The following is a 27285-nucleotide window of genomic DNA, read 5'->3' as shown; positions in this document are numbered from 1 at the left end:
GAGTAAATGTCAGGAAATAAACTGAGGGCTGAAATCAATAAAATAGAAACAAAAAGAGAACAATACAAAGAATCAATGAAACAGAGTTGGTTCTTGGGGAAAAAAATCAACAAGATAGACAAACCCTTATTCAAACTAACTAAAAGGCAGAGATTTTCTGGATTTTCTCTAATCCAAATGAACAAGATTAGAAACAAAAAGGAGAAACGAAAAGTCAATGAAATGATCCCTAGTGATAACCTTCTCTACTCATAGACAGGAGCCCAGAATTGTCATCAGAGAGGCTTCATCCAGCACCTGCTGGAAACAGACACAGAGACCCACAGGCAAACATTAGGTGGAGCTCTGAGAATTCTGAGGAAGAGGGGAGGAAGGGCTGTAGGAACCAGAGGGGAAAGAACATCACAAGAAAACCCACAGAATCAATTAACCTGGGCTCACAGGGGCTCCGAGACTGAACTGACAATCAGTGAACCCTGTGTACTTTGGTTTTCTTGAGAGACATCTAACAGTAGGAGCAGGACTGTCTCTGACTCTTTGATTACTTTTGGGACTCTTCCTCCTGCTGGGGTGCCTCGTCCAGCCTTCACACGAGGGGAAGGGCCTAGTCTTAGCAGAACTTGATAAGCCACCTTTGGTTGATATCCATGGGTTGACTGCCCTTTTCTAAAGAGAAATGGAGGAGGAGTGAATGGGACATGGGGAGGAAGGGAAGAACTTGGAAGGGAAGAAGGAGGGGAAACTGAGGCTGGGATGTAATATATGAGAGAAGAATAAGAAAAATTCTACGCACTTGGGCCTCAAAGCAGGGTGTGCACTCATGTGCTAAAAAGAATCAGATATGAAGTAGCAGAAAGCTACACAGCCCCAAAGAAACCAAAGGAAAAAATGGGAAACTATGGGCTTCACTCAGGCAAATCTGCCGCTTTAGAAGACAGAGCAATGTATAGAAGGCTGTGTGTTGTGGGGAATCACATAAGATGGAATACCTGACTAGGACAGTCTTACAAAGACAAAAGAAGTTGAATCCATCATTTCAGTTCTCAAAACACAATCATGATACACAATGGTCTCGTTGGCGAATCACACCTCTGTCTAATAAAGAACACCAAGGGCATATAACGTCTTCCCGAAGATGGAAGAGCAGGGACACCTGCTGTCTTCATTGCTAGAGTTTCTATTCTGTATTAAAGACCACAACCAAAATCCACACGGGGCTGAAAGGCTTTATTTCTTCTCACAACTCCCAGGTTACCCCAGCGCACTTACCTTGGCTGAGAGGCTCTCAGCCATGGATGGGGTTTGCCCTTGACTATTTCTAGGTATTTTGCTCATCAACGTTGAGGGATTCTATTAGCGTCTAGTGGTAGAGGCAGGGGATACTAGCAAATATCTCGCAGTGGGCAGGGACACTTCCCTCCCCAAATACTGAGGCCGGATACGCTGAGTATGTACACAATGTGAGTATCCCAGTTATCTGTTACTGTAACATGCTCACGATGATCTAAAACCTCTCAGCAGGCCTCCTTTCTTACCTTGTCATTGTGGGCATTAAACCTTTAACGCAAGTAGGGAGGGACATTCACGATCCAAAAGAGGCACCAAAGCTGAAGAATGCTGTCTTAGAGAAGTAAAGGCCTACGTTCATAGAACAGCCTACACAAGAATATTTATAGCAACCAAACAGTTCTCAGTGGGTGAACAGCTAAACTGTGGTAGCTCCATACAACAGAATACAACTCAGCCCAACTGCCAAGTTGTTGTGCCAAGAGAAAGATGTGAATATAGAAAGTTTAAAGATTGTGGAGTTCTACTTATTCTCAAAAAAAGAAAACCGTAGTGACAGAGACTAGATCATTGGTTTCCAGGAGGCATTAGAAAAGGGAAACAAGAATTAGAAAGCCATAGTAGGATCCTATTTTTAAGAAAGGTTGGCCAGGTGGAGGTGGCATACACCTTTAATTCCAGCAATCAGGAGGCAGAGGCAGGTGAATCTCTGTGAGTTCGAAGCCAGCCTGGTCTACAAGAGCTAGTTCCAGGACAGGCTCAGGCTCCAAGGCTACAGAGAAACCCTGTCTCAACAAACCAAAAAAAAAAAAAAAAAAAAAGGTTCTAAGACAACCCGGTATAGAGTAAGGACACTGTCTCAAAACAAAACAAAAAACTGTAGTGCTTTGAAAACTTCCTATAGTGACATTTTATTTATGTTTTAATAAACAAAACTTGTCTAAAGATCAGAAAGGCAAACTAAGCCACTAGAGGCCAGGCAGTGGTGGCTCACACCTTTAATCCCAGGATTTGAAAGACAGGCAGATGGATCTCTGTGAGTTCAAGACCACCCTGGGCTACCCAAGATCAGTGCAGAAACAAATCCAGGTGGTGGTGGCTCACACCTTTAATTCTAGTACCAGGGAGTCACACACCTTTAATCCCAGCACTAAAGGGAATATAAAATGGAAGGAGAGAGAGAGGCTTAGTTTGCAGTTACCCAGCCTTGGTAGAGGTAAGACTTCTCTAATGGCTTGGTTGCTTTGCTTTTCTGGTTTTCAGGTCGAACCCCAATGTCTGGCTCTGTGTTTTTATTACTCATGCTACAACTTCCCCTCAGAGATACCTCACCAGCTTGGGTGGCACTGCTGTGAACACATCTGTGGTGCTACCAGCTGTTGAAAAGCTTAACAATGCACTTACATGTGCAATGCACTTGCGTGTGTTTCATAGTGCTTTATACTAGTGAACATGTCCTGTGTGTGGTACCGATCTGAACACTGGCTAGACTGTACATCATCACTTTGTAGAGCCTTCCCTCTGACAGAAGCAGTTGACAGTAAAACCCTTATGCTAGCCACAGACACAGGCCTCTCCCTCCAGCACCTGCATGTGTCTGGGTCTGGAAGGCTTCTCAGAGCACAGCCCTGCACTCAACAACATAGACGGAATGAGTATCACATAGCTTCTGCATCCCATTTCATGCTCTGGGCCCTCTGTTTTGAAATGGCAAACTCCAAGCTGAAATGCCCACGTTCTCAGAATACAAGCCTTGGCTTCTTCCCTCTTGGGTTCTCACAACTGTGTGGGTTTTTTTCCCCCTCCGTTACACAATCTGCCTGCTGGTATAATTATCTGGTCATGTGTCTCACTCCTTGACCACAACATGATCAAAAAGTTGTAACTCATGCATCTTAGAATGCCCCACTGTGTTCATTGCCACTATCTGGGCCCCATGTGCATTTGTGAGACCAAGGAGCTCGAGTGGGTCCCAGGAGTGTAGGCCCACTGGGACCCACAATGGGAGGAGGGGGAACTGCCTGGGATTTATGACAAGCCGGTGGCCTACATACATAGCCCGAGCTGCATAATAAGCTGGGAGATGAAGCAAATGGACCAAGTTGGCCTATGGTGTCAGAGAAGATGAACAAAGCTTATTAACACACAGGAAGAGCAGCGTGAGTACAGAACAGCTTCCCCGGCAGCAACCCAGTTCTCTCACTGTGATGAAGTGGTCTGCCTCTGGCCTCAGCCTTCAGCCGCTTGGGATCCCCGTCCCTGCCTTGGAAAATTGATGGGCGAAGGTGCACTCTCCCGGTTTAAGGCATTTCTGTCAGTGTTAGCAAGAAAATACCAGCTTTGCGAATTCTCAGGGCATTCCCTACAACTGGAGAGTGGCTTGAATTGGACCAGATTGGAGCAACGCCTACCTGGGAGCTGCCTAGTTCCCATCCAGTCCCCTCCAGCTCAGGCAAGGCAGTCTTAACCTTATTTAACCCAAAAGGGAAGGCAGGGTGTGTCAGTTTTAGTGTCGTTTTATTTGACCATCTGAAGGAACTGGTCCTAATTTAAGATTGTTCAAACTCAACCTGTCCACTCCAGCAGTGGCAGGTGGGGACGGAGTTCACGGCTAGTTTGGCTAGTTCTCTCTCTAACACCATGTGCTGAGGTAGAGAGGATTTCTCTTCAGCATGGGCCACATGCTGGTGTCATGGTTGATCAAACACACAGGAGTTGACAAAAGGCAGGGACAGCCCCCAGAGCAGCCTGCTATCTGCCTTTCTGATAGGCCTGGACACAGATGTATCCTGGTCTCCAGAAGACAGAAAACAAAAAGCACAGAAAGCGAAATCAACAAACATGAAGCGAGATGAGAGAAAGCTCAGGAGACCGGGGCCATGTTCTCTGACCCAGTGAATGTTCTGGACAGCAGGAGACCTGAGCCCTGCTGTGTCTAAGCACTAAGTAGGGAGGACAGGGAAAGAGTTCTCCAGTCCTGGTGTCACACAGCTGGCTTGTGGCTGCAGACACACTCCACCTTGTAGAGTTTGCTGCATTTGCAGGAAGGAGCAAATTCAGCAAGCTAGCCATGCAGGCTGGGCTACACCCCCAGGGGCCCACATAACCTGCTGTGCAAGCTAACTGTGACAGCCTGGATCTCAAATGTCTCTCAAAAGTCTTCATCTTAGAGGCTTCATCTTCAACTTGAAACCTTTAAGAGGCAAGGCGCGGTGGCACGTCTTCTAGTCACTGGCAAGTACCCTCGGCATACTGGGTAGCAGGGCTCTTCTGTCCATCCGGCATCTTAGCACAGAAATGGAAGGCTTTGCTCTGTTACCCAGTTTCCCAAAGCAGGCACCGCAAAGCAGGGCACATACCCAATCCTGGACCAAAACCTTCGGAACCATAAGCCAAAACAGAGCTTTAGTCTCTTTTATCCCCATTCATTTTGTGGCACTGGGGATCAAACTGAGGGCCTCATGCATTATAGGCCAGTGTCCTACCACTGAGCTATGTATACCCCAGCTTTTGGATGATGGACCTGTACCACTGTAGCCACTAGTCTTCTCTCTATATAAGTTGCTTAGTTGGATTATTTGTTATAGCCACAGAAATCTGATCTACACATTGACTGAAAAGCATACATCAAAGCTGGAGACTTGTGGATAAACGCTCAGCTCAGTCAGGCTCCTTTCCTGAAGTGTTTTACTCCAGAATCAACTTAACTTATTGCCATTTCCGATTCTCCACCGTCTTTGGCTTCTTGTTCATCCTCTTGGGTCTATGAGTGCCCAATCACCGCAGCACCATTTGGGGGAGGCTGTTGGGTTTGCTGTTGCCATTTCAGCAAACCAGGTGGTCCTATTTGTGTACATGTTTCATGCTTCTGCAGTCCCTGGCACGAGCCACTGAGTTGTGTGTGCACGCATCTACCAACAATGTAGTTTTGATTTCTCTAATTACAATGATTGGAACTGTTTTGACTGATGCCTCCCTTTCATTTGCTTTTCAAGATCTGTCAGCCTTTTCTAGGTACTTGACATCACTTAAAATTTTCAGGATGATTCTGTTCCCAGCACTAAGAGATCCTTCAATAAGAATTATGTTAAACCCGTATATCATGATAAAAAGAACTTAAATGTTTATTGTGTAGAGGCTTCCAGTTGATGATTCTCTCCATTTGTATGGACCTACTTTGATTTGATTCATTAGCATTTTAATCAGTCCCACACATTAAAGCCCCATACATTTTGGTAGATTTATCACTAGACATGTGTGTGTGTGTGTGTGTGTGTGTGTGTGTGCGTGCACTTTAGTATATTGTACATTTAAAATGTATTTAGAAATTCAGTGTTCAGGTGTTCATTACTAGTATTCAAAATATTATCAGTATTTTCATGTTGATCTTGTATCCATAACTTTGAAGGACTCAATTTTTTAGTTCCAACAATTAATTTCTTTCTTTCTTGTTTTTCTCCCCTTGTGTCTTGTTTTGAAACACCTTACAGGTGAGTCTGACTGTTTGAAACCATGACACAACATTGCCATCCACAGAGCAGCAAAGCTTATAGTTGACAAGGGTGCAATCTATCCATCTATCATATATCTATATACCATACCATACCATACCATACTATACGAAACCAAAAACCCATAAACTTTTAAGTAAGTGTACCATTTTTGTGTTGGGTACGTTATGGCCATCCCAGGCACATACAGCATGTGGCTGCCAGTCGGACACACCTGCTAGTATTTTTAAACAGATAAGCAAGCATGCCATATATATGTCAACACTTGCTTTTCTTCTTCTCTTGTCCAAAAGGATACAGTTTGTATTTTTCTGCTTCTTGCCTTACTGCACTGGCTTCTAGAACCAAAGTCCCGGTTACTGTCTTTGTAGACTGCCTCCTGGGACCTTTTAGTAAGCAGTGCCTCTTCTTCTTCCTCCTCTCCCTCCTCCTCTCCGTCCTCCCCCTCTGCTTGCTCTTCCTCATGCTGCTTCTGCAGTGTGCAGTAGCCTGTTCCAGATTTTGAGTTATTTTTCTGCTTTATTTTCAACAGTTCTGGAACATGAAGCTTCCCAAGAGCCCAGAGGACTCTATACATGCTACGCCCTGGGTCAGCTCTTCCAGCTGGTTTGTCTCCTGATGTCTCTTTTAAGTGACTTCTTACATTATAAGAAATGATGGGCATGAGGAAGTCTGACTCTTCATACAACCTGGGTCTTTTACTTTGAAAGGCAGGCTAGTGTTGTTCCCATAATTGCTCCTAGTCCTGGCATCCATTGCTTTCTGCTCTGTGAGAGCCCTTTTAGGTGTCATCTATTAATCAGACAGCTGTGTGTGTGTGAGGGGGGGGGGGCTGTGCTTAGTTGTCCTTCCCATCCAGCTGAGGCTTCAGAATGCAAGTTGTCTTGTCCCTGTCCAATCTCTGACAGTCCAGAAAAAATGTAGAAAGACCTCGTCAAAGTTGGAAAGACTGCACCAGGAGACTGAGAGGGACAGCAATTGCTTAGCCTTCATGTGGACTACTTTTCCCTGATATTTTAGTGTAGAAACAACCCACTTTCTTTCCTTCCTCTGTCCCTCCCTTCCTCCCTCTTCTCCTTTCTCCCCGCCTGCTAATGAGTCCCTCCTCCTTCCCACCGCATGCTATAATTGGTATTCTGGTGGGTAGTTTTATTTTTTTTTCTTTAATGGACACCTAACCAGAAGCAAGCCACTAAAATTTAGTAAGGACAGAAGGAAGAGTTAGTTCATCGAGTGTAGAGAGCAGAAGTCACGAACTCTCAATAAATCCCGTTATTACTCAGGGCGCAGATGTGGCAGGTGGCGAGCAGGTGCTGGGGTTTGCCGCCTCATCAGCCACCAGTGCAACTTTTCCCATAACGGTAGCTCTGGTGTCCCCTTATAGCTTTCTTCTGGGAAACGTGTGTTCTTCTAGACACAGGGCGACGATGTGACTGTCTGCTAGGCTGCATGCACAGCAGCAGCACAGAAACCCGCTGATGGCTGTCTCCACCCACCCTCGGAGGGAGCGGGTGCAGAGGGGAGCTCCCTGTGCACTTCAGATCCTGCTCCCCATTTTACTGATGAAATGGCAAACATCAGCCAGACTCTCTTCCCTGATGACATTAACCTGTCTCAGCGCCAAATGCTCCTCTCAGCTTCCTGTGTGTGATTCCCACCAAACGCTTCTCAATTTTTGTCCCAAGTGATCGCCTCCCCTCGTGCCCTGTCTTCTAGAATTGCAACTTGAAATGAAATCTGCTCCGTACAGCTGTGCACAGAGGAAATGGGGGGACAGAGTACGCCAGGAGGCCTACCTCGTCACAGGCCCTGTGCCTGGCATGCTAGGGCAGGTCCCCAGAGAGCTGAGCCTGCCATGCTTGGAGGAAGGGCTCACTGCATTTCCAAACATGAGGATCTCTGCCACCTATCTGCCTTTCTACTTAGCTATTGATTTAGCTGTGTGACAAAAAAGCGTCGAGTGAAAGAACTGGCAGGATGGCCCCACAACTGCTGTCATCTGCATGCTGGTGTTCCCCTGGGTGATGAAGCACACACAGCCAGATCTTCGTGCTGTTCATAGCAGAATGGCGTTGGCCCCTTGCTCCTAAGCAGAGAGCTTTGTGAGGGGTCAGCTGAAGTGGAGAGTCCCACAGCAGAGCAGACCCTTGTTATAAGTCAAGAGACACCCTCCTCCTCTTCCAGTGGCTTCTGGCTTAGAGACCAAACTTTCAGAACAATTCTACGGTGACTATTCATGGCCGCTCCCATTTGATTCCCTTCCAGGACTCCTGTCTAGATATCCACTTGAGAAAACCAGGTCTTCCTGGCCTGAAGGAGAATTAATTGCTACCTCGAGGCACCTTGAGGTCAGTTAGGGAAATGTGGATATGTCGAAATGGAATACTCCGACACCCTCCCCTGGCAAGGCCGTTGTCAGGGTTCCTGTTCTGGCATCAACTTTAGGGCACACATCAGTGCACTTAAACTACTCTATAAATGGAAAACTCAGAACATACCTTGTCATGGCAACAACACTGGTAAGCACTCTGGAACCCACACAGCCAGCTAAATTTAATTTCCTGCAGAGATGTAGAGACTTAACCCTGATGTCGCCTCCTCTGAGGAGTCCTCCCTCAATCCATGTTGTCTTGGAGACTAGCTGAGTGGTCCCCTATTATCAAATATCCCCCTCAGGGATTAGTTTACTCCATGGTTTTTGCATATTTGGGGCACACTGATGTCTCTAACTAGTCACCCAGGGCTATATAAAAGTAGTTGTCATTTGCATCGGCAGTGCCTAGTGCAGAGCCCGACATATAACAGGTACTCACAAATGCTTTAGAAGTGGGATTGTGGCCGGGCAGTGGTGGCCTATGCCAGCATTTAGAGGCAGGTGGAACTCTGTGAGTTTGAGGTCAGCCTGGTTTACAGAGGGAGTTCCAGGACAGCAAAGGCTGCTACAAAGAGAAACACTGTCTCAAAAAACAAAAAGAAACAAAGGAAAAAAAGTGGGATTGTAGCAAATACCAGCAACAGCCGGAAAATAACTGACTCCTCTCTGCCTGCTATGGAGTCCAGGATCCCACCACCTTTCCTTGAATTTAAAGGTCCTGGGAGCTGAAAAGTTAGGCCTCTGTTCCAGAGGTCACTTCCGAAATTAACTTTTCACTGGGATGAGTACCCCCACTGATTTGGAGATGCGGTTTAAGCACAGCCCTGAAGAGCTTTGTCACAACCATGTGTGAGAAGCCCCCTAGGTGTGATGAATGGGACCTTCCAGGGTCATAGAGAGATGGGAAGGAGAGAAAACCATTTATTTCTGATTTCTACATCACCAATATCTGTGTTCCTTCTGAGAAGCACAAGCCTGCAGACAAAATATCGCAAAGGAGCCAGACACTAAACCTTACCAGCCACATGATGGGAACTCAAGCCACTTTTGTTGAATAACCTTCTAAGGAAGTCCTAAGGGACTGCTGCAATCATGTGCACTCCCCTCTATGTGGCCGTTGATTGCAAGGAGTAAAGAAGAGCCTGGGGACAGAACAGTGGCTGAAGGCAGTGCTCCACCATCACAGTCCCTGACACTGTGACGTCATTGGCACCGACGGGAGTCAGAATATGGACTGGTACCCTGGACTGGATTTGGAAATTGCAGTCAAGCCCCCGATGAGAGCCCCTTTCTTCCTGTGTGGGAGGCTCAATCCCATGAGCAACCCCAGATGACTGACTGGTGCCTTGGGCGTGTATTCTGTGTGACACCCTCTAAAGGGCCCCCGCTTGAGAGGCAGAGAGAAAGCTTTGCCGATCAGAGACTAGACACAGTCTCAAAGGCACAGAGCTGAGATGGGGTCCTGGGGGCTGAAAAGGGGCCACCTGCATAAGAAAGCGCGGGTGCCTGAGAAGAGGTGTTTGCGAGTAACCATTGGCTGCTAGGTTTGGCCTAAACTGGCTACCTCCTACACACGTTGAGAAAAGGAAGAGAGAGCAGTTAGAGAGCAGGAAAGAGGGAAAAACCCACCCCGCCCACTCGACAGGCGCAAATTGATGCTTGCCAGAAGCCCGTAAGGGCGGGACAGTCCCCAGTGAATGCTCTGCTCAGAGGGTTAGTTGCCCTGATGAGTACCCTTTGGGAACCAAAGGTCACCTCTGAGCACAAAGGGACACAAAGGGCACCTGTGTGGACGTTCAGCGCTGTGCCCCGTGCTGGATGCTGAATGGCTCAGTCACTTCTCCCTGGCTAGGCAGTGTGGGGGGATGGGGACCTTGGCGAGAAGTGAAGCGGAAAGAATCTTTGTGACAATGACAGTTTAAGAAACACTGGACAGTCAGCTTGTTGGGTGTTTCTGAGCTTTTGGGAGGGGTGCCGAGCAGCGAAGCCGTCATGTGGAAAATTTCCTTTCTCCTCAGCACAGCCCTTTCCAAGCAAAGGCACTGGCATTGTGTTCCCAGTGAAAGCCCTCATTCCTGACAGGATTCCATCAGGCTAGGAGAAAAGTGCCTGCTTCTGGAAGAGGTTGACTTGGTAAATGTGGAAGGCTGAAGGGCCAGGTGGTGTCTGCCACTAGGCAATGTCTGGTTTGAAGAAAGGCTCCGGTGTCTCTGGTTTCTTAGAACACGGATAGATGGGAAAAACAGTTGCATCTGGCCGGACTTGGTGGCAAAAGAATGTGTCAGAGGAAGGCCCTCTTCCCACATCTGCCCTAGTTCCTCTGCACCTGGGCCAGCACTAATGCCTTGTGGGTGGTATGGTGCTGAGGAAGCTTCTAGAAGCATTTGACCCTGACAACTCACCGTCATTTCTGTGCATTTGCTCAGCCTGGGTCTCTTACCTGGAAGCTATGCCCATTATCCTCAGGGGCCCTGCATATGGTGCCAGGTGAATGGGAAACAGGAGAGATGTTTGTCATGTCTGCTCAAGGCAAAGGATCACCATCCCACCAGGAAACAGCTCCCCTCCCAGCCATGGTTGCCAGTTCATGGGCAGCCCTTACCAAAGGTCAGCAGTTTGGGAGCAGAAGTGCAAGGCTCTGTGATAAGCAGGCCTCACTGGCTGCCTGTTGCTTTATTTTCTTATTTTCAAAGGCAGCTTGGTTCTTTTTACTTTTTTCTACGGGCCATGGGTTGTGATGTCAGATTCTATTTACAGAAATGTCTGTCATCACTGTTCTAGCCAAGGTCTTACTTAGTCAGGCAAAGTGAGTTGGGCCCAAGTTGAAAGGTTGAACATGGGGAACATTCTGGGCACTCACTGCACCTTGCCGGCCAGGGAAGCTCTACTGCCTTGCTTCAAGGGTAGCACTACCTTTTGCCTCCTGAACTGGGGAGCAGTGTCAGCTCCCGGGAAGGGCCACTATCCCATGAGCATCCTACTTATTTTTCCAGCTTATCCAAGGGAGGCCTGGAGGTCTGGAAGTGGCCTTGAGAGGTTTTAGTCCCAGGGAAGCTCCTGATTTCCCAGATGGAAAACAATGCTGCCTATCGGGTGTGTCAGGAACTTCACAGGTGCCAGAACAAGGTGAGGAGGGGTAAATGTCAGATTAGGGCATGATGGTCCAAGTACAGATGTCACCGAGAGACTGACCATTCTACATTCGGTCATCCAGCATGGAGGCGTAGGTTCTAAAAGTGTCAGGACAAACCTGGTGGGAACAGGAACCAAAGAGTCTTCACAAGCACTGAGAGAGAAACTGGAGGGGAAAGTAGAGCTGTTTGATTGATTGAGAGAGGGTATGAGTTACCTACACGCTGCTGGGACCAAACTGTTTGGTTGAAAGAAGGTATGAGTTACCTACACGCTGCTGGGACCAAAATACCTACCAGAAGCAACCAGAGAAAGGAAATGCCCTGTGGCTTTCAAGGGTTTCAGCTCATAGTGGCGGGGAAGCGTGGCCGCATTCATGGCAGTGGGAGAGGGTGGTGGTGCCTGCTTAAATCACAGGAAACAAGGAGCCAGGCTATAACCATTAAAGCCACTCCCCCAAATTCACCAGCTGAGTCTCACTTCCTGAATAGTGCCTTACCTGGGGGACAAGGGTTTCAAACATTAGTCTGTAGGTGACATTTTAGGTTTAAACCATAGCAGGGAGGGATTTTGAGCTTGACTGAGAAAGAGGAGGGCCCAGATGCCCTGGTTTGTCTAGGTCAGTCATGGCTTATGATTGTCATCTAAGCTAAATTTCCCTTTTACTTGCAAAAAATAAAATATCCAGGTTTGGATGACAGATTCTGCAATCATCCTTTTCCAAAGGTGGGGTGGACTTAGGCACAGAAATGAATCTAGAAAATGAGATGTAGGACATGGGGCACCTGAGTCACCTTGACAGAGCCTGAAGGAGAGAGAGCAGTGGGGAGGGCCGAGTGGATTCTCTCGGATGCATGTTTGGCATCATAGGCTATAACCATGTCCAACCAAACATCGGCAGGGTGTGCACGGGGTCATACGGGGCCTGGTGACAGCTTCAGGATAGAGAAAAGCCATCTACCATACCATCATTTTGAGGCCATTGGAGGGGAAGATTGTGACAGGAGCCTAAAGAGGGGCCTGGGATGAGTATAGACTTGCTCAGTGTGAGCTGGGGGAGCCCCAGGGAGTGGTCGGTACAGCCAGGAGTAGGCAGCTTTCTAGGATGGCGACCACCACGACCTGGGAGGATTAATGTAGTGGAGACCCCGAACTGATGAAGAGACAGGGAAGCAGGAGGAGGCAATCTAGCAACAGTGAGAACAAGTAAGTGGTTTGTAGAATCTAGGTATCTGCTCTGCTCCAGCAGTGCTGGGGAAAGGCCACAAGCCCCTCACCTCCATCTCTCTACTCAGGGCCCCATTCCCAGCCCTTTCAAGGCTGAAGTGGTAGGAACAGCCCCAGTCAAATCACACTGGTCTTGATCCTACTTGGCATATGGGAGTCACAGAGCCACTCTCCTCTCCCATGGGTGAGAAACTTCCTGGTGTGCCAGAGCATTTGTCTGTGATCAGAAGAAGCAGGAGGGAGAGGATGCTGACACACAGCTAGTTAGCAGGAGAATGGAGGCCTGATTGATCCCACAGTGACAATCTGCATTTGGACTGTCGTGTTCTAGACTGAACAGCTGTCCCTTCATGTTCTGGCATGAGGTGGAGTTCCTTACACATCTGATAGGACAGAAGAGGATGTGACTGACAAACCAGGAGGACAGAACCCCAAGCCAGCACAGTTGTGTCTTGTGTCCATCAAAGCTTGGATACCTGTATGTGCTCTTATGGTATTGTGGGGAGGGGACACTGGGAGCGGGGCTTTTCTGTAGGTCTTCTTACCACTGGCTATGCCAGGGAGCAGCTAAAGGATCCAGAGGTCTTGACTTCCCCTCCCTGCTTGCTTATTCTGATCTTGGGCAGAGGCTCTGGCTTTGACCATCTGGAGTCCCACCAACCACTTCTGATTCTTCCAGGGGAATTTGAATCTGGCATAGCTCTATGTTTCTCTGTGCTCATCTTTTACTATCTTCTCAGAGCTCCATGTAACTTTCACAGGTTAGACTAAAGTACCTGTGAAGTGGGATGCCCTTCTGCATGCTGTGAATATGTTTTATTACCACTGGTTAATAAAGAAGCCCCTTCAGCCTATGGCAGGGCAGATATAGCTAGGTGGGAAATCCAAATGGGCATAGGGAGAAAGAAGGCAGAGTCAAGGGAAACACCAGCAGCTACCAGAGAAGCAAGATATGACGTAACAAGCCATGAGCCTTGTGGTAAAATATAGAATAATAGAAATGGGTTAATTTAAACATAAGAGCTAGCTAGTAATAAGCCTGTGCTATTGGCCAAACTTTTATAATTAATATAAACTTGAGTTTATTTGGGAACTGGAGGGCAGGAGAGAAACCTCCAGTTACATACCTGTCCTCTAGCTTCAGCAATGCCTGACAGTAGGAATCAACACCATGCATGGAAAAGTAGTATCATCATACCATCATTGGTCCAACCCCCCCCCCGTTTTTTTTGGGGGTATGTGTATGTGGGGGGGGCTTTATGTTGAAAGTGCACCACTCCACTACCACAAATCATACAGTCAAGTTTCCCAAATTTGGGGAAAATTAGAAGGCTCAGAAGATCCCAGGTGCAGTGAATGAGCATTACCCTGGGAACATCACCTTCTTGGCCACAGTTTTCCCCAACCAGTAAACATTTGTGGCTTTGTTGTTGTTGCTTTTGGCCTTCAACAAATTTTCATGAGGTGAAGTAGAATTTTGAAATTTATAAAATGGAATAATAAATATGAAGTGTTAAATTGGGGTGGGAGAAGAGAGGGCAGGATAGAGGAGGGAGTGTGGAGAGGGATAAATAACACTAGGGACCTTTCAAAGAACTCATATAGAAACCTACTCTAGAAGCTTTATCAAAATACATATACATACATATATGTGTGTGAATGTGTGTGTATTCATACATGCACACACATATATTAATAAAATGAGTTAAAGTAGAATTACTCTAAAATGGGTTAACAATGTCTGTACTAGATACACTGTCTTACAAATAAAAAGCCCAGTGCCAGGAATGGGTTACTTATTTTGGAGTTGTTGGCCAGTGAGGTCCCACAGACCTCAAATATTACAGGCTATCTCCAATACTCTTGGTCAACTCCAGAACTCGACAGTAAGACCTATTGCTAAAGACACAACCACATCTATGAATATGAATATGAAAAAATCATGCTGGTACTAACATGGAAGCTGTATCCCTACTGGATAGATTTTATCATTCTGAAAGGTTCTATGCACACTATCAGAGCAGAAAAGTAACCATTAATGCTACCTAGCGGTGAATCTTGTGAGCTACAGTGATGATTAGCTTGGTAAGACATGTCTTATGGCTTAACAGTAGCAGGAACATTATAGAAGTAACCAACCACTTTGTTATTGGATTTAATCTCTATTTCATAAATTGAAACCGCACTTGCCCTGATAATGGGCCTAGGGACTACGGTTATACAGGTCACAGGCAGTAGCTGAAAATCTATTATTATTATTCTGCTAAATGGATGTACTATTAATTTGACTCCTAATGACTTATCATTACACATAGATCAATGAATCCTCAACCTTCATCAGAGAAGTTTCTATTTCACTTTTTATTACACATAGATAGATGGTGATTAACATAGACCCACAACTGGCCAAGGTGCAGAGAGACTTTGGAAGGCTCAGCCCTGAATGGAACATCTATACCGCACTTCCTCTTTTCGAGGCTCAGAGATCATTGTAGCAGAGGCTATGGAAAGATTGTAAAAACCAGAGAGAGGGTGACTACAACCAAACAGTGTCTTCTGGGCACAGGAGGACAGCTGTGCATATGAACTCCTAGTGACTGTGACAGCACGCAAAAGACCTGTGCACACCCAGACCAAATCTCAGCAGGGAGAGGGGAGCATCTGAGAGCTGCTGGGGGAGGAAAATTAGTTGCTTTTCTAAACACGGAGCCCCTCATAGGCTGCCACATTTCAGTATTAGGTCACATTCCTAGGAATATTTGGGCAGCACAAATTGGACTTGATGGATTTTAATGGGGGACATAAAGTAAAGTGGGTAAAGAAGGGGGGCAGATTGGAGAAGAATTGAGAGATGGAGATGAATAAGATCAAAATACATTGTTGAAATTCTCAGCTACACACACACACACACACACACACACACACACACACACACGAAATTTACTACAGATAAACTCCAAAGTACACTAGTGTGAACACACACTGGACAGCTGATCAAGAATGTTCAAAACGACCTACTGTTTTTTTACACATATCCACAAAAAATCCTACACATTCCTGTCACACCCACATAGTGGCCTCTCATAGGTGACATGAAAGAAACCTCAATCTCTTGAAGAAAAAGTCACAAAGTAGTTTTGGTAGATATGAACTGAGCACATAATTTTGTTCAGTAAAACTCCTTTGATGAGGCCTGCTCAAATATCTCGAAGATACTGTAAAAACACCACAGACGATCTCTCAGTTATTGTGGTCACACAGGCTGAAGAGCCACCAGGGAGGACACAAATACAGAGAGGCACGCACATTCCAGAGCTTCTTGAGAAAGACTGATTTGTATCCCACATCTAAATGTTTGTTTCTAACCAAGTGGACTAGAGAAGCCGGGCCGGCATGAGAAGCAACAGGTGACAGTTTGGGAGGAGGGGCCTTCAATTTGCTGCTTTCACCTACTTGTCTGAGACCAGAAGAAATCTAGAGAGGGGCGCGGACCTGTAACCAGCAGGGTAATTAGAAGTGGGTCTGATGGTGTGGGCTCCTGAGCTTAGTGCTCAGTTCTCTAACCCACACGCCTCTGCGATTCCCACATAAGTTCCCAGAGAGGCTCGTGGAGCGGGGTGGAGGGGAGCCCAGGAGCTTCTCCCCCTGAAGAAGGGTCCTGGTGACCAAGTTAAGAGAAGAGGTGTCAAAGAGCAGACGGGAGAAGATGGCAGAGGTTCTGTGTCTGAAAAGTGAATGACGCTGGTTAAAAGGTGAGTGTTGCGGGGCGGTGGTGGCGCATGCCTTTAATCCCAGCACTCAAGAGGCAGAGGCAGGCGGATCTCTGTGAGTTCGAGGCCACCCTGGTCTACAAGTGCTAGTTCCAGGACAGGCTCCAAAGCTATAGAGAAACCCTGTCTCAAGAAATAAACAAACAAAAAACAACAAAAAAACAAAAAACAACAACAACAACAACAAAAAAAACCCAAGGGAGTGTCTATGACTCAAGGCTGCCTCAAGATCACAGGAAGCCAACCTGTACTTGAAGGGACAGGCTAAGGGATGGAGCTCAGGGCAGGGAATGAAATGGTGTGGAAGACCTGAGACCAGCAAGAGAGCTCAAGTGTCTGGATCTGTTGTGCCAAGTCATCCTGGACTCAGATGAACCAGGTCTCCCAGACCAATCCAACACTTGGAATCAGCAGCCCTTCTTTTATAATAAAGTTTATAAATGTTTATTTTAAAATAAACATCACTGAAAGTTTTATTTTTAAACAAAAAATAGACAGACCGAAAATATCACACCTTAGGCAAATGAGTTGAAAATCCCTTAGAGTGACATCCTATTTTTTTTTCCCACCCATTTCTCAAGTCTGAAGACACCTGGTAAAGGGTCTGTATTTAGGTAAAGAAATGCAACTCCTGGTACATACGGTTTCCTGGTGGCACAGAATGGAAATGACATCATGGAAACACTGGTGTTCAAGGTCAGTCTGTACATTGCTAGGTGAAAACAGGAGGCTTAGTCATCGGTGGAAATGCGTGTACGCCTCTACCCCAATGAGCTGCTCTCTCCTCCAGTTTTACTAAAGTCCGCAGACTGCTTGCCTGACCTATTCGGGATCTCCTAGGTGCGCAGCCTAAATATAGGTTATACCTCACCTCTGTCCGTGCCATCTTGGAGGAAATAAAGTGATTGTTGCTGAGAAGAAGGGGAGTTTGTTTTGACTCAAGGACAAAGAGCCCATGACATGTGTTGACTGTCTCGGTGGTTGACACGAGAGGTCTAATTTGTGTGGCGTTCCCTCTGGTGGCGAAAGGGAAGACGGAGCCAACTGGGAAGGTGTAGGATCCTTTGTCTTAATTAAAAAATATAGTCGGAGACATGGAATTTGGCCAAGTCTCATAAATCTGCTACCAGAATCGAGACTGTCAGATAAGTTTAAATAAAACCAACCAAACCCGCAGAGAATCACGTCGGCTCCTGCGAGTCGTCGACACCCACTTCCTGTCACTTCTGAGTTCCACAGACGGTGGTTGTGCTCATTACCCAGCCACCCTCCCGCCAGCCACTGACAAGCATATCCCCCTGGAGCACAAAATTCAGAGATGATAAATCTACTCCCGCTTGTGAAACACGGAACTCTCCTCTGGGCAATCAGAATGCGAGGAGGCTTTAAGGCAATAAGGACTTATCTGATAACCTACCTTCATTAGCAAGGCCTGGTCCTCCCTGTCCGGACAGCGCCTCACGGCCAGCGCCAACTGCTCTAGTGCAACTGGAAGGGAAGAGAGAGAAAGGTGAGTGACCTCCCTGGGGACTGCCAGCACATTTGTGTGGAACCTCGTGGCTATGGCAGAAACAAATGGCATGATAGCCATGCTAGCTTAGGGACACGTAGAGTTCCCTGCCTGTCCACTGCATGGGCTGGAATCTGTGTGCAAAGACTTTCCCATGGTCACAAGGCCACTAGAGTCAGCTAACCTCTAGGGAAACCACCAGAAAGTCCTGGGTTCAGCCACGGCATGAGCCACCCTGAGCGACTACACTCTGTCCCTATTCGGTTGACTTCATGAAGGGAATCCCAACTCTGCCTTGGTATCTTTGATGTCAGCTTTCAGCCATGCTCTTCCACAGTGATTTCCATGCATTAGTTCACTGTGTGGTGGAAACATGACATGGCCCCAGACGTTGACCCAAGTAAGTCCCAGACTCCCCAAGTGTATTTAACCGTCTTTCCTCAACCAAGTTTCTCTGACAGAATGGTTAAGGGAATCACAAGATGGTTTACAAAAATGCTCTAATGGGTACTTAAATCATTCTGAATGTTTCTGTGCACGTTACAGTTTCCATAAAGGAACCCCCTCTTCTCTATACCCATGGCCAGTCTCTCATCAAAGTCTGCCGTGTGAGCACCATTTTTTAATCTAAATAAACACAGGGACATAGACTTTCTTCCTTGCACATGGTTTTGACTATATTATTTCACTTTTAAAGATGTCCTGGCATCCCTGGACTCTAATCCTTTTCTGGTGACAGGGACTAAGATGTTTACTGTCTAACCCATCTAGATTGTCCTCTTACTGCTGGACTGAGGGCTGGGGTCACGCTGCTGTTCTGCTGTCAATCATCCAGACGAGTACGGCATTTGAACCCCGCAGGCTCGCCCATCCAACCGGGCAAAGTAACAGATTACCCCAGGTTCCATCCTGACCTGCCCAAACCCTGTGTGAGTGGTCAGAAGTTTCTGATTTAAACCTGAAATATTGACCAGAGACCTACCTCTGTTTAAATGCTTGGCCCCAGGGTGCTATTTTGGAAGATTCTAGAAATGTTTGGAGTTGCGTCTAGCTGGAGGAAGGAGACCAATAAGGGCGATTCCTGGTCCTGCCTCCCAACCCTACTCTGATTCCTGGTCTGTTGTGGTGAGAAAAGCTCCTGCCCTACACTCCTGCCCCCATGGAAAGACCTGCCCTGCCAGCCCTTCCCTGCCATGATAGACTGCAACCCTTTGACACAGTAGGCAGATGCTTCATTCAGGTGGAATAGCTTCCTGATCTAAAGATCAGTTCTTCGTGTAGCTGTTGGAGTGAGAACATAGAGGGAGGCTTGAAACTCCAGAACATCTGGCCACCTTAATAATTCCACGGGCTTCTTATCATAACTTGCACGCTTTTGTGAGAGTAGAGAGAAGGGAAAAATGAGGTGACCTGCTCACAGATGCCGTTGGCCATGTGCTCTGGGGACTTCAGGAACCTCTGAAACCTAGGGCAGAAGTTATCACCTCCTTAAGCAGATCTTTGTGGCAGTTACCAGAAAAATCCAACTGTGTGCCTGTGGCCTGGAATGGGTGAGCATTCAATAAAATGTGCCTAAATGTGCTTCCACCTGCTTAGGGCTGAAGACCAATAAACTAAAGGCAAGGCAAGACATTGGGGGCACTCACTGCAGCAGGGGACTTCCTTACACGCGGAGCGGCAGGCAGTGTGAACATTCACGCCGTACCATTTTGATTGACTTATTTATGAGTTGTGCACTTTGATCCTCCAAGTTCACAGTAGGAACTGCTGAGAAGCCATCCCTACAAGTTTTCTGTGTGGTCCCCTTGGATACAGAAGAATACTCATATATACATGTAAAATCTGTGGGGATTTTATTGATTAGCCAGACTGCCAATTAAGAGAGAACTTTGGAGTGATTTTGAGAGACAAAATTCTCTTTCTCTTTCTCTCTGTGTGTATGTATAATGAATATAATATATATGTTATCCATCTATGTATCTCAAAAGATACCTTCATCAGTTATTTGGATTAATCTATAAATCATATCCCCATCAAGTATCCAATATCCATTCTGCTGCATGTGTTCAGAGGTTTTAAGTGTCAACAGATGAAGGTAAAATCTGATTTAAAAAAACCCTCACTTTACAGTACAGAGAGAGCTCATTAGTCAAAAGCCCTTGCTGTTATGGTGGATGACCCAAGTTAGGTTCCTAGCATCCCTGTCTGGTGACTCACAACCACCTGTTGCTCCAGCTCCAGGAATCTGACGCCTCTGGACTCCTCCATGTGTGGTACATACTCACACAGAACACACAGATATACCCGACTTAAAAAAACAAAACTAAAAACATTCTTAAAACTTTGCTTTAAAATTACCTTGTGGTCTCTCCCTATTTAACACTCTATGCCACTTTAGGCCAGTATTAAAGCATGTTAAATTATCATATCTGTCAATGGATGTTTCTCTTTTTTTCCCTTCGCTTCTCAGGTTTCTGAGCAAAAGCCACCAGAGCATTATGTTTTCTCTGCAAATAAAAGCCTGTAAGTCCTCAGCAGGGAGAGAGGGAAATTCACGGAGAGATGACACAGCACCATTTCTCCTCTAGGCATTGGGGATCTACAATAAGTTAAAAATGAAGTTTTTATCTCTGGTGATTTATCAAGCTCAAGATCTCACAAAAGATAAACAGATGCTCCAAAGAAAGAATACATCATCTTAATGCTTCATTTTGACACTCTGGGTATCTAAAAAGCACATATCTCCAACAGCTCCCCTCTAAAAACACAATAGTTTCCATGATTTACACATTTACTATGTGTTTTAAGACACACTGAACTGAGAACATGTCAGGAGGAGCCACCGAAGACAATGGTCAGACTCGAAACACACAGATTATTTATAGACAAAAGCTCAAGGACTGAAAGAAAATCTGGTTGTCAACAGACAGTTGCTTTTGCAATTTTTTTTCTGTCTAGTTCATTTTGGTTTTTGTGTGGGTGGCTCATGTGAACTCAAAGGTTATTTGCTAAGTGTTTTGGAGACTAGAATATGCTGCCCTTTAAAACTCATGCTTAAGCGTGTGCTCCTGGCAAATATGTCTAACTTTATAGTACACGACGGGGTAATAGTGTTTTAATATAACATCATATCCAGAATTGCCATGGTGAGACAGTTTCTGCATGTCTATTTTTATTGGTGGTGTAGAAGTCTTAATCTTTTTTTTAAAGATTTTGAATGTATTGCACATGTATTTGTTCATGCATGTAGGTGTGCCTGTGTGTGTGTGTGTGTGTGTGTGTGTGTGTGTGTGCGTGCATACATGTAGACTGCATGCACATTGCAGCCAGAGGTTATGTTAGGTGTCTTTTTCTATTACTTACACCCTATTCGTTTTTGTTCCTGAACTTGGAGCTCACTGATGGAGCTAGACTGGCTGACCAAGGGACCCTAGGAATTCTGCCTGTCCCCTAAAGGTCTTATTCTTAAACCTGATGCTAATGGAAAACCTATTTTGTTTTACTCTTTCACATTTCCCTCCATCAGCATGGATATAATGGATACTGATTATTTTGAGATGATTTGGTGTTTCCTCTCCCCCCCCAACATATTTACTTATATTCAGTTCAGAATGCTGACACAGATCTTTGCAATTTACTGTACAAGGTAAATTTTTAAATCACATGGTGGAAAACAAGGGGGCAGGAACATACTTCACAGCCAGGGAGGGCAGGTTTCTGTTGCCTTTTCAGTGGTTCTGAGCAGTCCGACACCATATGACCCAGATGTAGCGCCCTCAGCATGTGCGCAAAGGTTCCACAGATCCTTGCTCAGCCTGATGCATTGCTGCTCTATTCACAATAGCTAGGAAATGGAAACAACTTAGATGCCCTTGAACAGATGAATATGGAAATTCCATGCACACTATGGAATATGACTCAGCAGTAAAGGAAAATGAAATTATGAACTTTGCAGCTACACGGATGGAACTAGAAAAGAGCACAGTGAGCAAGGTAGCCCAGACCGAGAAAGACAAACACTACGTGTTCTTTCTTATCTGGAGCTCCAAGCCTTCAGATGTGCATGCATAGCCTGGAGTAACTGCAAAACACAGAAAAATCATAAGGGACTACTGGCATGGAGGGCCTGGGGGAGCGAGGGAGAAGAGACTAGCAGAGAACGAGTGTTGTGAGCAGGGAAATGAGAAAAGGGGGGCTTCTAGTCAGGGAGGGACAGGAAGGTAAAAGAGCAGTAAAGATGGCTGGGAAAACGTCCAAAGGAACCATAGTGTTAACTATCTACCTAAAATACCGAGTATTGTCTAAGTAAACATATGTAGTTTAAATGAACATTTCCCACCTAGGCTGACAATGCTTCCTCCAAGAGCCAAAGACCATCTAACAGAATCCCCGCCCCCACCAGGAATGAGAAACCTGCTCTTGGTCAGGATTGTCCAACATTACAGACTAGTTTCTGCCCAGATGTGGAAGGCAAATACGTCTTGCTGTGGACACCATGCACTTCAGACACAGGGCCCAGATGTCCCTGACCTGGAACTGACCTGCAATCCTCTTCCCTGAAGACTAGCTTTCATGGTACCAGAAGGCGCCACAAAAACTTCCAAAGGAAGGCAGGAAGCAAGCTGCGCTCTACCTAGCTTTAACACGGATGAACCATACCAATGGCCAACATAACATGGTACTCCAAGAGTGCCATAATGGCACGCGTACCTTGGCAGTTACCAGCAGCCCCCTAAAAAAACCTAAGACCCACTCAACAAGAGGGAGATCATGTCTGATACTGGGAACCAGACAGCTACCCACATCCAATCATCACCTTCCTAAACCAGTGCAACCCTTCACTACATGGTAAATATATTTCCTCATTTCCACAGACAACCGTAGTCTCCACCCTCATCAAGGAAACTTCTCTTTGCAGCAGAGATCATTACAGAAAACCACAAGCAATCAAAATGTAAGCTCCTTTTATAGTGTGTGCGCGTGTGTGCGTGTGTGCGTGTGTGTGTGTGTGCGTGTGCGTGTGCCACATGTATGGAGGTGCCTTTCTTTGGAGGTGCAAAGATGGCGTTGGATCCCTGGGACTGGAGTTACAGGTAGTTGTGAGCTGTCACGTGGGTGCTAGGAGCTGAAGCTGAGCCCTCTGGGAAAGCAGCAAATGCTTTTAAGCGCTAACCATCTCTAGTCCTTCATCACGCTCTTCTGAAGACCACAAAGTGCCTCGTGCTCCCATTTAGGATGGATTTCATGACAGGGGCTCTCCCTGGGCCTTCACTGTCATGGCTCTCCCTGTTGAATGTGTGTGGTGAGACCATGGGCTCTTGTTCTTTTCTACCATATTGTCACCGTCTGGGTTTTTCTGATTTCAAGTGGGAGAGACCCAGAGGCCCAGGACTTCCTGCGATCTTGTTGAGTATGTAACTGTGTCTCTAGCCCGACATTGTAGACTCTGTAAAGTGTGGATCCTCCATCCTCAGAAGCACCTTTTGCTCATAGAATACCTTCATGGGCTGAGCTGAATGTCTGACTGAGAGAGGGGAGACAAAACTGGTGTGTTCCTTGCCTTCCTGGGCCCTCCAAGAGGTTGAATCTACAGAGGCCCGTCAGCCAGTTACATTGGCCCTTCCTCAGCACCATGGCCAGCCCCACCATCCATGCATTTAATGGAGACAGACACAGAGAAGCTGTGATCAGGTGCAGCCATACCAAGGACTCCCTCCCTGGAGCCACTTGAATCTCACTGCTATGATGGTTAGTATTACTTGCCAAGTAGACAAAATCCAGTGTTCTCTGAGAGGTGAGCCTCGGGGAATCCCTCTGCAGAATTATCTTAATTATGGCAGGTGAGGTGGGGAATCTTGCAAAGAGGCAGAGCTGAGTGGCAGCTTGGGTTCATTCCCTCTGCTTCTCGACTGTGGATGTATGGGATGCAGTCAGCTGCTTCAAGCTCCTGCTGCCTTGACTTCAACACCGCGATGGCTTGGGCTCTTGAACTCCAAGCGGGAATAAACTGTTCTCCCTGGAGCTGTGTTAGCCAGCATGTTTTATCAACAGCGGATGAAAAGAAACCAAGACACATGGAATTTGCAGAGGCCACTGTGGCAAAGTTTGTGCTACCAAATGGATAGAACCGGTGGCAAGAGAAAGAATGCACTGTCTCAGCTGGCACAGGGCCTCACACTCTTCCCTCAGACACACCTCTCCACCCTTCACCCTCCAGTAGGAACAAAACATCGCACAAACCCGTTATTCAAACGGTAAGATGAACTCAAAACCTCTGGTTCTAACAAAAGACAATACTGGAAGGGTTGGCAGTGGCCACTTCAGTAGTGGTAAAGGATGGTAAGTGCCTAGACCCACACAGGATTTCCAGATGAAGAGGTGGCATTCAGTGCCTCCATAATGTTAAAATACATTCAGGGAGGTGGCAATTTTATTTTCATAATTTCATAGAAAATGATGCAAGCTTAAGCTAAACAAGGCAAAGGCAATTTGTCCAAAGACTAACCCCATTCCCAGCTGGGAGGAAAAGTGCTAGCCCCATGAAGAATATTGGAATCAGCACTAATAGGCAAAACATGCCACGCTGTTTTAAATAATGCATGCGATCATGTTTTTATTAACAAAGAAAGCCTCGTTTCAAAACACACACGTCCTTGAAAGGAATCTGAAATTAATTCTCAGTAGGCAGAACCCCATGGCATTCTGTGTTCTAATTATAATTACAACCTGCCCTTAACATGGACATTCAAAATTATCAGGCGCTTTATTAAGAAGTAGAAAGGGGCTTCCTGCTACATGAAGCTCACAGGCTTTGAGAGACGTCACAGACAGTTCTGCACAGAGCTGGGAAGCGTGGATGTTGCCATTTCTTTAATGACTGCTTGTTTTCTTTTTTGCCTGGAATGGGCACGCCCTTAGGGGCTTAGGTACCATGAGCTTTCAGAGATGCTCTTTCTGGGGCAAGATAAATATGCGCCTCACAGAAAAATATCAATTCATCACTGTAATGGTTATGTCCCACTACAGAAGCCACTGGAGACTGCTTAACATTTTCATCTCAAGCCTAGTTTTCCCTAGCCTTCAGGTGACAAACTGATACTGATGCCAGAAGGCTTTTCTCCCCATTTGTTCCTAATAAAACTGGCTCGATTCTGAGTTCATTTCCACCTGGGGATATGTTAAGGTTTGAGCTTTAACAGACTGATTCCCCTCTCCCCCTCTGCGTGTTGCTCCTTCAAAAGTGTCCTCAGGCAATATCTGTGCAGTTCAGCAAAGACCGGTGGGCTTCTTGAGCTCTTGTCCCTTCCCCTGGAGACCTCTGCTGGAGAGCGACTGGATGTGAACGCAGCAACATCTGGGCTAGATCTTCTGGCTGTCCCAGGCTCAGTGCTCTCCTATCCTTAGGACCTGCTACATGTCTGTGTGTTCAAACCTTTGCATTGCATGTGTTGGTTTGGTTTTGTGTGTGGTGGAGGCACACGAGTGTGTGCACCATGAGCACACTTGTGCATGCAGAGACCAGAGGAGGATGTTGGGTGTCCTGCTTTGTTCCCCACTTTATTTCCTGAAGCCAGGGCCTCTCAATGAGCGTGGAGATAGGCTAGCAGCCTGCAAGCCCCAGTGATATTCTTATCACTGCTCACCAAGGTGCTGGGAGTACAGGGATGTGCAGCCATACCTGGCTGCACAGATCCTTGTGTGTGCAGTAAGCAGTCTGACCCATGGAGACAAGCTCCCCGGCTCCTAAACCTTTACACTACAGATAGAGTTTTTCTATTTCAAATTATTCCTGAGCTCCCCAAATACTAGCTTCAAATCAATTTTCTTTTTTATACACCTAAGAACTCTGTATCTAGTCTTAAACCTGAGGGTAATTTTATGAAAATAATCACTTTTTAAATTATTATTAACCAACTGACAGTTCAAAATTGTTGAGGTGACAGCAAATCTCTGATGCTTCTTCCTGGCATTCAGACCTCAAACATTACCACTCAACTTGTTGAACTTCCTCTTCAGGAACAAGATCTACTTCAGTTATATATGATAGTGGTTAACAACACTTGTTTCTCTTTTCATTACGAGGAATGAGTCAGACACTAAGAACCTTGGGTGATCATCTGGATCACCATATTTGCCATAGCTCACAGTCTGTGTAAATGAAGCTCAGAGAGGTCAGGTGACTGGCTTGAAACCACAGAGCTGGTGGAAGGACAACCAGGACATGAACTCAGATAACCAGCTCCTGGGGCCTGTGTGCACTGTCCACACACCAAGCTCAGCTATACTTGGAATGTGTGACATCACTGGAAGAGTCACAATCCTTCTAAGGTGAACCATCTGGTTCCAGATGGAAAGTTGACAGGTGGCTATTTGAAGATGTGTTTGTATTTGAAAAGTATGTCAAAGGCTCCCCATGCCTTCACGTTAGAACCAGGTTTGGGGATGGACAGTATCTGTGGTCAGTACAACAGGGCCCAGAGGGAAGACCCCCAGGACCTGGACCTTAGTACCTCCAAGAATGAGTCCAGTACTAGTTACCTGCCATGGATGAAGAGGTCAAAGACACACCTGCCTTCAACTAGGGTGTGGGTGTGGATGGGGGCTTTGTGTTCAATGTGTTTCTGCCTAATCACCAAATATGGAAAACAAACAAACAAAACCTCCAATAGAAGAAGATTTCTTAAGTAAATGAGTCTGGAGTCAAGGCTACCAAGACAGCGCAGGAACACAGACAGCCTGTAACCTACAGAATCCTTGGCAGTAGACGGTGGGTTCTCAGATCTGCAACCATGCAGGCATGCACTATGCAGATGGCATGACCTGAGGCACCCTCGGTTACTATTTAGTTGCACGTTGCTTTCCGCCTGTGTGAGGGATGGCTTGTAGACCCCAGCAGCTGGGTTTTGACGTGATGAATGAACTGGCATTCTGGTTTATATCTGTCATTTCCAAGTTCAGTTACTATGAACCAGTCTCCCCACAACCAACACACTTCAGGGTATACAAAGTTTCTGGATCTCCAAATGAGGGAATCCAATCTTGCCTCTTAGTAACACACAGAGATGTGAATGTTTCTCCCATTCCCCATCCTCTCTGTCCCTACCTTGCTCCTCCTCTTTGTCACATAGAGCAGAAGGTAGAATCCAAACAGAATCAGGGATGCTGACACGGCACTGGTTATTCCGGGGTTGGGTCACTGTGTGCAAAGGTCACCCTGAGGTGGTCCTCCTGTGGGCCACCTGCTTCCTTTCTTTGTGAAGAACCTGTGTCCCTGACACATCCTCATTCCAGCCTGTGATCACTAGCCCTGAAGGATGACACTCTAACACAGAGTTCCCAGAGCTGGACGTCAGAGAAAGGGAAGCAGCCAGGCTTCATGTGAGCTGAAACCATTCCCTCTGAGTGATGATGCTGGGCATCCCTGAAGCTACTGGAACACAGCACAGAATCCCACAGCACACTCTTGGTTTTGTG

The 27285-nt window shown here is 46.4% G+C and overlaps 1 protein-coding gene and 1 pseudogene across 1 annotated transcript in view; both read right to left on the bottom strand.

Annotated features, from left to right (window-relative positions):
- Acoxl (acyl-CoA oxidase like) overlaps positions 1-27285 on the bottom strand; it is a 249683-nt gene that overhangs the window by 24580 nt on the left and 197818 nt on the right. Inside the window, 1 exon segment of the mRNA XM_005364451.2 lies at positions 17719-17789. Within this exon segment, the coding sequence (XP_005364508.1) occupies positions 17719-17789 (71 nt within the window).
- Positions 13796-13947, bottom strand: LOC113457996 (annotated as a pseudogene).

The sequence above is a fragment of the Microtus ochrogaster genome (assembly GCF_000317375.1).
Source record: "Microtus ochrogaster isolate Prairie Vole_2 chromosome 14 unlocalized genomic scaffold, MicOch1.0 chr14_random_1, whole genome shotgun sequence".
Taxonomy (NCBI): Eukaryota; Metazoa; Chordata; class Mammalia; order Rodentia; family Cricetidae; genus Microtus; species Microtus ochrogaster.
This window is presented reverse-complemented; position numbering and strand designations above follow the sequence as displayed.